We start from the raw sequence: 13870 nt of genomic DNA, 5'->3' as shown, positions 1-13870 counted from the left end.
AGTAGGGTAAACGACACAAAATTCTGGTTGGTTGGGAGGAGATCCCAGATACTCCTAAGAAAGTAGTTCAAGGTAAGTACTCCGTGTTGGAACAAATTACAAATTATGTAGCATATGGCATACGATAAATGAAGTACAAGTAAAATGGTAGGAAATATTTATTGAGCTGCTACTGTTAGAATACTGTACAGCAAATAAAAATTCAGTAAGGGATATAAAAATTTTACGTTTAAATATGAACTGCAATATCTTTAAATCTTTGTATTCACAGGGCAGTTTCTAGTTTTTTTAACCTGAAACTCATATGGAAAAAAAACTCAAATCACAATATATATATATCCTTTAATCTCCCTATCTTATAAATGTGGCCTATGAAAGATGACCAATATCTTTAACAAATTTGAGCTACTTTTGCTATCAGTAATGATTAAGCATTCGATGTGACAGCCAATTTCTTCAGATGTTCCATAAAGACTTGCAAACTTACGTCATCTGTCAATACTGGGGCACCACCATCCTGAGGAAAGTTGAACTGAATTAGACTCCTCTTTGACAGAAGGGTATAAATAACATAAAATACATTAGGCGGTATTTTCTTAATCTTATAAATAATAAATTTTAGTATTAACCAAGTACACCTGGTGATGAATCACCTAGAATTAGTTTTATAACTAATCAAAGGGTTAGATTAATGTAATTTTCTTTCATTAAAAATAATTTCATTACTTATCTGAGAATCATGTGCTGTTCATTCTTTTAATAAAAAATCTGATACTGTATAAAATCTTTACAAAGATGTATGCAAGCCTTGGTTTTCACTAAGATGCAGCAGAGGAATAACATTGTCTTGGTAAGAGGGACAGGCTATCAAAAGTATGGTATACTGTACTAGACAAGCCCGAAAGCCAAACATTCTATCTTCAATTTAAATTTGTATACACACACACTGTCTGTTTCACTGTAATCAGTATACTGTCTTAAATAGGCAAGGGACCACAAGAGCTTAATCTAGTTCCTTTATACTATTAAGATTAATTTTGCAACATATTTGTAACCCCCAACTGAAATCTACTCTGATTTAAATTTCTTGAAACTAAGAATTTAATCAAAAATTGTTGACCTCAATAGTCTCCTGACTGACTTGAGTTAAACTAAAGGCCCACCACTAATGTGATCAAGTCAGATTTCCTAAAATGATTTGTGATATCCACTGAAACATTTCATTGCTGAAACATTTCATTACAGCTGTTTTCTGGCAAAATTTTAAATTTCATGCACAGTGCTATCATTATTTATCATTTAAAAACTGGTAGATAATTGCATCCACCTGTTTGTCTTTATAAGATTCCAAATATATCAAAATATATTTCTATACAGTGCTAAGAGAAGCCATTAAATTAATTAGCCACCCTATATAATGCTTGGAATTCAAGAAACTTGTTTTAAATGAATACTGTTTAAATGAATACCAAGGTCCAAGCTCAGTAAAACCTCCACTTTGTGATGATGAAGAGGTTAACAGCATCCCTAATTACATGTTCATCATTAGTCCAGTTCAACATCCAGTAACTTTGTTATCATAGACCTATAACATATTCAATGAAATGATATAAAAAAAGATACTAATTTCCAAGATTCAAGGTTTAATAAGTTTACATTCTCCAATACTTTTTCTCATTACCTACAACAAACTGAGTGTTATCAATTCTGATATAGCCTACTGTATATGAAATCGATACTTTTCCTATTATAATACACCTTGTAAGATAATGTGATTTCGGTATTCAGTCCTACATAACCTTGATGTTGCTTTAGAAAGCCAGTCTTGTTATGGAAATGTTTTCCTTTTAAAAGTGTCACAGGTCTGTGAACCAACCACTCTCACCAGCCATAATGGGACTATGAGAACCATCTTAACAGATTTTGATGAAGAGACTAATCAAGACAAACTGTAAGACAACATAAACTATAATCAAGACAAACTGTAAGACTACATAAACTATCAAAATTCAACCACCATCAAGCATAGCATCCACTGTCCTCACTTTGAAGGGAATCCATACCCATCTTGTACACACTTATGCTTTAAACATGCCTATAATCATGTTTTCAAAAATATTCCTTATGTATTTGAAAAGTACCAAAGCTTATTTATGTCTTCTGAAGGGTTAAGATTGAGGGGCCTTCATGTCTGTAATAATTAGTTATTTCACATTAATTAAAAAATCAATATTCTCCAACTGAATTATCCAATAGTGTTCCGACTGAACTTTTCCTTGAATCTTATACCATAACCAGAAATTGAATCCCTTTCCTTGGTGTAAAAACCTAAGCAGCAAAACCATAAAGAACAAAGAATTCCAACATACTTCTTGAAACTGACCACATTTCTAACAATAAAAACTTTGTCTATCATCATTCCCAAATAAGAACTAACTCATCAAACCATTAGCAACATCTTTGACCCTGGGTTCTTGCTTGTAAAAACTTAGGATACATTCTTATATTGAAATATTTTAAAATTACCATACAGTATAAATCTTCATGCAAAATGAATCGGGTAATTTAATAAATTTTAAAGAACTGTCTTAACAAATATTACCAGTCAGGCCAATAGAGAAAACTCAAAATTTTCTTGAACCTACAAGGCACCGTGTCTATGGTAAAAGTCTAGACCTACGAACTTGAAAAACCTATAACTTCTTATCCAACTTGTTATTTGTTGTACCAGGGATGTAAAACTTTAAAATCCTGGTGAAGGGACCACATCCCAGTCTGTATTTTGGGCATAATGAAAAAGATGTATACTTTATTGAGAGGAAAAAAATTAATTTGATAGCTAATCCTTAAAACTGCTAGTCCCTTGGTCTATTAAGGGTACACACCACATGACATGTAACCAAGATAACTGTCCCTTACTCTTTTTCTACCTTACCTATTTTTATGTTATGACATTGAAGACTTTCTGATCAAACTCTTAGAATGTTTCCCAAAAATCTTATTATTCTTCCTCCTGCTTCACAGCTGATCTAAATGTAACTCGATTGATTTGGACTAACTCAAAAGTCCCTACCTACACTGCTAGATAGAGGATACGAACTTCTAATCTTTCATTTTTCAACCAAAGTTCGTTGACCACAATACAATGTACTGTACAGTAAATCGAATGAGTAAACAAAGCAATGAAGTCAGGAAATTACTGTAGGTACCAACTTAGACATCAAAATCTATACTCATTCTGAAAATGGAAGCTGTATTATCTTTCTGGTAAAGGAGTGAACCAATAAAAAGACTATACCACAGCTTCAAACAGCTTTGTCCAAAAGAAGAATAAGGAATCAAGATGGTGACAGCTAGCTTTTTTACTATTAATTATTCCCCTGCTGGCATCTTAAACAGGGTTAACCAAGGTTTGCAATCATCTTTGCAAGAATTTTATTTTTACTGTTCACATTATTTCATTGAAATATTGAAGAGCAAATGATTCTCAGGGGATTTTCACTGATAAAGTATATTTGTCAATAGTTAAACAATTAGCTCACCAGAAAAGCATGAATCAAATCTAAACATTCAGAGTTTAGTGAAAAAAGTATCTTGTTTTTTAATGTCCCTGTAGAGTAACACTATTTCTAATTAAAATCATGTATTATAATATCAAAGAAATACCATCTATCGTATATTGTACAGTACAAGTGTTGAACCTGTAGCGTTTGTTTATATTAACCCTTCTAGCTGCAAATATTAGGTAATTTTGAATAAGAGATAGCAATTCACCACCACCATTCATCACAATATTTGCTGAAAATCATTAGTAAACCATCACCAATCCAAATATACCATCACCATACATGAAAAAATATTAAATACCGTGGCATTGGGATCTGGGATGACGGACTGAAATTGTAAAAAATTTTGATTGACATGGGTGGTAAAGTTGATTTTACTTTGGAAAACTAGATAGCCTACAATATACCATAATCTATATTACAAGTACTGTATTCTAAGACTTCTACTACTCTTACCTTTAACTGTGACAGTCCTTGTACAGTCAAATTCAATTTCCTGAATCTCTGGTCTCAACTTTCGAAAGTAAAAGTGTGTCTGGACTTTTGAATTTGACTGTACCTGGCCTTTTAAAACCCAACTTTCTAAATTATACCCAGTATCAGTTACAATATACTACTATGAAGATAAAAATACATTTTTAAATACAATTTTTTTTTTAGGAAATACAGATGCTAATCACCATTTATTCATTGTCCAAATGGTAAAAAGTTTGTTAACCCTGGATAGGTACGGTCCTCGGACACCCCTTTAAGGGTATACTCGGACGCGAACGACCCCGACGCCAAAAAAAATTCTTGAAAAATCAGTTTTTGCAGTAACCTCCTTTTTTCTTTTGCCAAAAAAAACTTCAATGAATGCTTAAAACAACTGTATAGATAAATACTACTCATCTGCAGAAAAACTATTTATTATAAATATTTTAAAAAATTAAGTAGAAAAAAAAAAAGACCTGACATAAAAATTCATAAAAAAAAAGTTTATACATATATACACAAATCCTTTTAGGAATTGATTCTTGAATGTTTAGGACACATCTTGATGTATTTTGGATGAAGTCAGACCCATGGAGGTGAAGATCTGAAATGAGAAAAAAAGGGTAACTTTTTTTGGCCAAAAAAATTTGTCCAAATTTCATGAATTTTTTTGGGTACCCAAATGAAATAGGAAGTGGCTAATTTTTTTAGGGAATAAACATATGTTATCCTAAAATAGAAATATGTAAAAAAATCTTCATTATTTTGTAAATTACATTTATATCAGGGGCCATATCTAAAGGTAATTTTTTGAGTACTTAGAAATTCCGTAAAAAAATACATATATTTAATATATAATATGATATTTATGCAGGTAAAAATATACCAAAATATCACAAATTCTATAGGGAACAAGAATATATATAGATAGGGCAGGTTACGCTTCGGATATGTCCACAAAATGGCCGCCAACCACACTGACTCAGACTCCCTAATCTGCCACTTGAAATGTAGGAAGGGTATGTCAATTTCAAGGTGTTATTTACTAATCTAATTATTATTGGATATGCATAAAAATTGTATGGTGGGTTGCTGGATAATTGTCGATTATTTTACGAATATAAAATTAAAATTCTGACCCAAAAAAATGTTTTTGAAGGGAAATAAAATCGAAAAAAAAAAATGTAAAACAATATTTAAGCTAAAAAAATTTGATGATATTCAATCAAAAAAAAAGTAAACAAAATTTTCCGACAAATAAACATCTAGAGGAATCATTACTCTGTGATAGTTCCTTAGTACGTAGTAATTTTGAAAGAATTGGGAAAAAACGAAAAAATGGCAATCACCGGAAAATCGAACACATACCTATATATACGCCATATCTGGCTAAAAAAAAGATAGGCATGGGTAGCCAGATCATCTAGAAACACTTTCCAACACTATAAAAATATAAGTTTTGCGACACTACTTGCCAATTCCTTACGGTAACATGACTAAGCAAAAAAATGCAAAACAAGTAAAAACGGGCACTCGAGGAAAAATGGCTAACATTCTAATATACGGCATTTCAGAAAAAAAAAATTCAGCCACGTGCTAGGCAAACCATCAAGACACATTTTCCGACAAATAAACATCTAAATGAATAATTACTCTGTGATAGTTCCTTAGTACGTAGTAATTTTGAAAGAAATGGGAAAAAACGAAAAAATGGCAATCACAGGAAAATCGAACACATACCTATATATACGCCATATCTGGCTAAAAAAAGAAGATAGGCATGGGTAGCCAGATCATCTAGAAACACTTTCCAACACTATAAAATTATAAGTTTTGCGACACTACTTGCCAATTCCTTACGGTAACATGACTAAGCAAAAAAATGCAAAACAAATAAAAAGGGGCACTCGTGGAAAAATGGCCATTCTAATATACGGCATTTCAGAAAAAAAAAATTTCAGCCACGTGCTAGGCAAACCATCAAGGCACATTTTCCGACAAATAAACATATAAATGAAATATTACTCTGTGATAGTTCCTTAGTACGTAGTAATTTTGAAAGAAATGGGAAAAAACGAAAAAATGGCAATCACAGGAAAATCGAACACATACTTATATATACGCCATATCTGGCTAAAAAAAAAATAGGCATGGGTAGCCAGATCATCTAAAAACACTTTCCAACACTATAAAAATATAAGTTTTGCGACACTACTTGCCAATTCCTTACGGTAACATGACTAAGCAAAAAAATGCATAACAAATAATAAGGGGCACTCGCGGAAAAATGCCCAACATTCTAATATACGGCATCTCAGATAAAAAAAAAGACATGCACGTGTTAGCCCAACCATCAAGGCACACTTTCTAACACATAAACATGAAAAAAAAATCAATAATATACGGCAATTCCTTACTACGTAGTAAATTTTTACAAATATTGAAAAAAAACAGAAATTGGCAACCGCAGTTAAATACCCAATATACCAATAACTACGTCGTATCTGACAAAAACAAAATCACGCATGGGTAGCCAGATCATCTAGACACACTTTCCAACACTAAAAAAGCAAAAGTTTTACGACACTATTTCGCAATATCTTACGGAAAAATGACTTGGCAAAAAAATGAAAAAAAAGGAAAAAGGGACACTCGCGGTAAAATGCCCGACATTCTAATATACGACATCTCAGATAAAAAAAAAGACATGCACGTGTTAGCCCAACCATCAAGGCACACTTTCTAACACATAAACATGAAAAAAAAATGAATAATATACGGCAATTCCTTACTACGTAGTAATTTTTACAAATATTGAAAAAAAAACAGAAATTGGTAACCGCAGTTAAATACCCAATATACCAATAACTACGTCGTATCTGACAAAAACAAAGTCATGCATGGGTAGCCAGATCATCTAGACACACTTTCCAACACTAAACAAGCAAAAGTTTTACGACACTATTTGGCAATATCTTACGGAAAAATGACTTGGCAAAAAAATGAAAAAAAATGAAAAAGGGGCACTCGCGGTAAAATGGTCCTCGGGGTGATGAACGACATTTTAACTAAAAAAAAAAACATGCACATGGTAGCCAAACAATCCACCAAGACTTTCCACAACTGATAACCTATACAAGTTGCACCATTCTACGACAATTTCATAATACGTAATAACTTTGATAATTATGCAAACTACCCTAGAAGGGTAAACTCGGACGCGAACGACCCCGACGCGTCTCAGAAATCGGGGAAGGAGTACAGCTACAGCAATGCACATCTGGACACTACTAGAGCGTGTAGGGGAGACACCTCCTGCAGGTCGATCACCCACAAATTCAGTCACGGGGGTGAGTCACGTGAGAAAAACCTGTTTTTTTTTGACGCTCGGGGTCGCAAACGACCCACCGTACCTATCCAGGGTTAAATCCCAAGGATTAAAGACTACTCGATAATTATGAAGCTAGCAAAGTCAATTATTCCAACCAAAATTAAAATCTCCTCTCAAAATATCAATAAATGGCTTAATTACTGTGGTAGGAACATTAAAATACTTTAATTGAATATCCTTTAACATACACCATAAAACAAAGTACCATAGTAAAGTAGAATTACAATAAATTACAGCTATAAAAAGGTGGGAAATATAAAAAATTAGGTTAAAACCCCATTTTAAAAAATTATAAGTGGATAAAAACCACTGCATTTTAAATAGCATTTCATGTTAGTGCAAAGATCAATTTATTATCCATTTGAAAAGATCTTTCACTAGCAGACCCATGTGATCTGACCCTCAAATTAGTTATGCTCATATTCTAAATTTCTTGGTACCAAGCTTTTATTCTGAAATTATTCAACATGAGCATGCCATATCACATAGTAAAGGTTCCAGCTATTGATATAATTTGTTGCAGCAAATGGTGGAGTGGAAGCAGATGTACGTCAGAGAGTGAATGAAGGTTGCAAAGTGTTGGGGGCAGTTAAGGGAGTAGTAAAAAATAGAGGGTTGGGCATGAATGTAAAGAGAGTTCTATATGAGAAAGTGATTGTACCAACTGTGATGTATGGATCGGAGTTGTGGGGAATGAAAGTGATGGAGAGACAGAAATTGAATGTGTTTGAGATGAAGTGTCTAAGGAGTATGGCTGGTGTATCTCGAGTAGATAGGGTTAGGAACGAAGTGGTGAGAGTGAGAACGGGTGTAAGAAATGAGTTAGCAGCTAGAGTGGATATGAATGTGTTGAGGTGGTTTGGCCATGTTGAGAGAATGGAAAATGGCTGTCTGCTAAAGGTGATGAATGCAAGAATTGATGGGAGAAGTACAAGAGGAAGGCCAAGGTTTGGGTGGATGGATGGAGTGAAGAAAGCTCTGGGTGATAGGAGGATAGATGTGAGAGAGGAAAGAGAGCGTACTAGAAATAGGAATGAATGGTAAGCAATTGCGACGCAGTTCCGGTAGGCCCTGCTGCTTCCTCCGATGCCTTAGATGACCGCGGAGGTAGCAGCAGTAGGGGATTCAGCATTATGAAGCTTCATCTGTGGTGGATAACGGGGGAGGGTGGGCTGTGGCACCCTAGCAGTACCAGCTGAACTTGGTTGAGTCCCTTGTTAGGCTGGGAAGAACGTAGAGAGTAGAGGTCCCCTTTTTTGTTTTTGTTTCATTTGTTGATGTCGGCTACCCCCCAAAATTGGGGGAAGTGCCTTGGTATATGTATGTACCAACATTTAATTACTATTACAAAGCATGATTGTTCCTACATAATACAAACTCTTGTCCTTTACTATGGCAGTAGAAATACAGCGAAAGCTGAAACATTTGCCGTACTTCTATTCCTATAATAGAGGACTCAGGTTTGTATAGTTAGGAAAAACAAATTATTTTCAAATGTTATCTTTAAGCTAAAAATCTATAATGAGAAGGTAATTATTGTAACTAAATTAAGTGGTCACTGCAGGATTAACTCAATGAAAGACTGGTGGTAATTGTAGTAAGAAAGTTAAAGTGGGGCAGCTAAGTGAAAAGCAATGCAACCGAGATTCGAGGGATGCTGCTAAGTACTATGACAGTATGTTGAACCCTCTGCAGGTAGCTTAGAAAGTATAATACAACTGTTGGTGATATTGTCCAATTTAATAATAAAACAATCAGAAAAGTTTGCATTAATAACTTCATATGCTATTCTGGCATGACCTAACCAAAGCTGGGAGTTTAGCCAAGTTGAAAGATCCTAGTCACCTAGTTACAGAGTATTAGCTTGGTTTTGGACAAGATGATTATATTAAAGTGATCAGTTTAAGGGGGTGAAAGTTTACTCCACTGCACTGAAAATTAATGTCTGGCTGGTGGAGAAGGTAGTCTACCAACATGATATATTGCATATCCATAGGCAGCACAAGCCACACTTATGCGTGTAACATTACAAACCCTTTTACCCCCAAAGGACGTACTGGTACGTTTCACAAAACTCATCCCTTTACCCCCCATGGATGTACCGGTACGTCCTTGCAAAAACTGCTATTTACATTTTTTTTTGCATATTTTTGATAATTTTTTGAGAAAATTCAGGCATTTTCCAAGAGAATGAGACCAACATGACCTCTCTATGATGAAAATTAAGGTTGTTAGAGCAATTTAAAATAATATACTGCATAATGTGCTTGAAAAAAAAAATAAACCCTGGGAGTTAAGGGTTGGAAAGTTCCAAATAGCCTGGCGGTAAAAGGGTTAACACATCTTACTTTGAATTTTGAGGAAGATATAACAACCTATTTACAATCTCCATTTTGAAAGGTAGACTAGATACCTCGGAAGTAAAGGATCAGCCATTTCTAAATGAACTAACAGTTATGTGATCTATTGAAAGATGAATTTGTATTATTCATCAAAGAGATTTTGATACTGAAAAGTCAAAGTTGTGAATCCTAACCAAGCATGCATCTTGATATTCACTTCAGGTTGTTGGTTCTAGAATAAGAGATCAATACTTATACAATTCATGTTACATTGTAATACTGATCTAAGGTGTGTAGCTAAGAAAAATACAAATTTAAAAATGCGATGTTTAGTATTATAATGATTGAAATTGGTGCACTAAACAGCCATTTGTCTTAATTGTTTGTGTAGCACCCTACACCCAGTAGGGATTAAGACCTGACGTGATATCTCAAAACCAGAACCAGTAAGACCTTTTATAGAACATTTCTCAGGTCTCTGCCTCTTACTATGTTATTACCCTCAAGTGATGTCTGCCTCTTAAAATGTATTACTCTTGAAGAGATTATATAGGGCAAAGATTTATTAATGTACTACAAATGTACTAGAGTAAGCAGTGTACAGATTCAGGGAACTATTTATGAGATACTGAACAATTCTTTGCTCTCCAGGAGTACCTATACAATTGACTGAAATACCACTTGATACATGTCCTAGACTTCATGTATATTTGAGGTCCGACGTGGTTGAGGAAAAGTTGTCTTCCAGTTTGTGATTCCTCGTTAGAAAAATAGATAAACCATGATTTATCAGTCTTAGCGATATAGAAAAACCTGTACTCATTTAAGAAGTAAATGTAGCATATTTCTTTCTGCATATAGTGAGAACCTATGCTTAGGGCTTGCCATAAATTTTCTAGCCTCAAAACTAATGCAGTGGTAATAGATAGTGGACTGTCCTCAGCTTGATTAAGTGGTACACACTACACAGACTAATTATATTTTGAGTCATGATGCTCATTTTTGCAAAAGTATTTGTGGTATTTAAAAGTTTCCGATATAACAAAATTTGGTCTTCTCTAGCGTTTGATGGTAGGCAGTTTTATTAAAAATGTATTGGTTTCCATAATTTCTATTTACTACTGTATTTATAAATGTATATTCATACGTTATTTTTAACCTTTATATCTTTACACTTTTGTCAATGACTGACTGATAACTGTTGTGTAAAGGATACTAGATTTTTTCTTTTTCTTTACCCAATAAGTAATATTTTAATAATTTGCTTCTATTAACTTTTAATGATTCACCATTATCCTCATTGTTTCAAATTCAATGCACTGAAATAGGAAAGATCATACATCAGATATAGTATGTTGCTTGTTGAGTCCTCAGAACAAAAAATCTACTACTCTTTGCTCTTGCACTGTGCACGGGACTCTTTCCAGCTTAAGTACAGGTACTAGCACTCACTCCAATGCCACTGAGTAAAATTTTACATGAGCAAGTGGCAATGATTACACCATACTTATCACCATGCTAAACATGAATTTTATTTTAACTCTAGTCATAGCTCTTAAATTACAAATTAATAACCAATTTCCATTCCACAGGAATCCTCTGATATGCTATATTGATAAATAATATACAATGGTTACTCATGCACATTTACTTCAGTGAGCAAAGGATATTAGGATCCAGATAGCCAGCCTGGTGTTCTATTTGCCACCCAATGGTCACATAAGGCTGACTGTTCACGGAAATGCGAGTCTTTCATAATAGAAGAACCTTAAGTAATTGAGCGAGAGAGGCTCAAAGTGGAGCTATTGACTCCTATAAAGTGCTGTTTACCAACCGAACCCTGACTGGTAAACCAGAACTGCTAGACACAACTTAGGAAGTTAGCATGGGATTCGAATCACCGAGGGTTATCCTAGGCTAGTCACCCATGTCCAAAGTCTTGCTGGATCCTAGAGACTGCACAAAAACAAAGCACATTTAGAAGAGCATGTGAAGCTCACTACTATCAACCCCCGCAAGTTTTTAATAGCCAGCATAACATCAGCAACCTTACTTCCACAGTAATCAACTAGCTTAGCATTTTATAGTGATTCCCCCTTCTTGATTAAAATCTTTTTTTTTGTTTTTCAAGTCTTGAACCTTGTATGTGTGCAGCTACTAATTCAAGATAATTCTTCATGAGAGAAAACGAGAGGGAACTGCATTCTTCACAACATTTAATCAAATCACACTTTTGCCCCACCACGTGACACACAGAGAATGATCGATCATTATCGGTCAGCAATAAAACCCTTGACCTTAACCAGAAGATATCCCATATTAATCTATAACAATCACTGTTTCTATAAAACTTCCTAAAACGCAAACAATCTGGAGTGCAAGTACTGTTCAGCAGTTGACTTAACATGACGAGAGAGTCAACGGAGCAGCAACTCACCAATGCAGTAGTAGTATCATAAACTACCATATAACATTAATACTATACTGTACTAGAGGCCCAGGGCTATCACAAGGGAAAAAAACAGGAAATTATTTTTTGAGGATAGACGTAGACATTTTACTAACTTCAAGAAAGAGGCCATATGAATTCTAAGAGAGGTTAACAGAAATAATGTAAATTTATGAGCATAAACAAGACATTGTAAAATACTATACAAAAGTAGTTACTTACCCCACCATACATGGCATTGTTATGAGTTTGTGAAGGATTTACTTTAGACAACAAGAATCGAGCCTGTAAAAGAAGATAAAGTAATCATATACTGAGAAAGATGCAGCTACAGTTGCATTTGTATTTCCTATCCTTTGGAATCTGATAACCTACATTTTAATAGAAGTATTGGAATATAAAGTAGTCAATTATATGAAAAATTTTCTTTAGAAACCATTTTAAATAAAAAATTTATAATGTGAAGGGAGTTGTACACACCTGAGAACCTCCTTGTTCAGTTTCTACATATCTAGGGATGGGGAATCTTGTTGCTAGGATGTCCTGCGAATCATCAATTGGGGCTTGCAGTAACTCTTTAAAAGTAGCATATTCTTCTTTTTCATGGTAACCCTCTTTCTTCCAAGCTGCCATCGTCTGAAATTTAAAAATAAATAGAATATGGCATTTAAACGTGCAAATTAAAAACTATTACAAAAGGAAATAACACTAGCTAAATTATTAAGCTTTCCCACAACAATACAACATTTATGTATGTTATCACAACACAAATTCACTATTACATCATATACTGCATGTTTGTATATATGCGTATGGGCCAGGCAGTGAGAAAAAAAAAAGCGAAATGAATTTTAGAATGATTTACCATAACTAGGTGTGTAGAAGGGCCGAGTAGAAGGAATTATGTAGTTGTAATAGGTGACTTAATACCAGAGTGGGTGCTAGAGATGTAGAAAGTATCATTGGGAAGTATGGTATACCAGGTGAAAAAGAGAGGTGAGAGACTGCTAGATATGTGTTGAACAAGAGTGGCAAGTTGTAGTTTTCTCAAAAAGATAAAACAAGCACCGCTGGGTAAGAGTGGCAAATGGAAGTGTGGTAGAAAGGACATTAATGGATTAAGGGTTGATTACAAGAATGTTTGGAAGATTGAAAGATGTGCATTTTTATATGGCTAACGGTATGTCTGATAATTTTTTTTGGTTGAAGGAAAATTAGTTGTAGCAAAAGAGCAAAGAAATAGAATGGGGGGATGTGAAAGAGAGGTAGCGAAGATTAAAGAGTTGAAAAAACCAAGAGGTAAAAAGTGAATATCAAGAAGGGATGGAAGTGGCACAAGACATGGTGAACGTGAGAGAAACTGATGATCTAGAGGAGGAGTGGAAATTAGTAAAAGTACATTCTGTTGAGCTTGCAAGTGATGATGTGGTCAAAGATTTGTTGAAGGCAGCATGAGGAAGGGTATTGAATACTGGAATGAAGGAGTGAAGATAATAGTTGAAGAGAAAAAGAGGGTATGATGAAAAAAGGCTGCAGAGTAATAGTGTAGAGAAGTATGAAAGATATAGAGAAAAATGTGGAAGTACAACGTAATGTAGCCGAGGCAAAAAGGATGGCTGACTGGAGGTGGGATCGGTGCTTGGGTTGT

General features: G+C 34.4%; 1 protein-coding gene across 3 annotated transcripts in view; it reads right to left on the bottom strand.

Annotated features, from left to right (window-relative positions):
- Nucleotides 1-322: 322 nt before the first annotated feature.
- Sec23 (transport protein Sec23) overlaps nucleotides 323-13870 on the bottom strand; it is a 54358-nt gene continuing 40810 nt past the window's right edge. For 2 of the 3 annotated variants that reach the window (XM_068379912.1, XM_068379905.1), the window contains 4 exons: nucleotides 12703-12858; nucleotides 12445-12507; nucleotides 3868-3894; nucleotides 323-517 (listed from right to left, as the gene is read on the bottom strand). In XM_068379912.1, the coding sequence (XP_068236013.1) occupies nucleotides 428-517; nucleotides 3868-3894; nucleotides 12445-12507; nucleotides 12703-12858 (336 nt within the window). In that variant the 3' untranslated portion in view covers nucleotides 323-427. The remainder of the gene's footprint in view (nucleotides 518-3867; nucleotides 3895-12444; nucleotides 12508-12702; nucleotides 12859-13870) is intronic. The other variant, XM_068379918.1, reaches the window with a different exon arrangement.

Source organism: Palaemon carinicauda, chromosome 1, assembly GCF_036898095.1.
Source record: "Palaemon carinicauda isolate YSFRI2023 chromosome 1, ASM3689809v2, whole genome shotgun sequence".
Classification (NCBI taxonomy): Eukaryota; Metazoa; Arthropoda; class Malacostraca; order Decapoda; family Palaemonidae; genus Palaemon; species Palaemon carinicauda.
The sequence above is the reverse complement of the archived record's forward strand: the minus strand, read 5'-3'. Positions and strand labels throughout refer to the sequence as shown.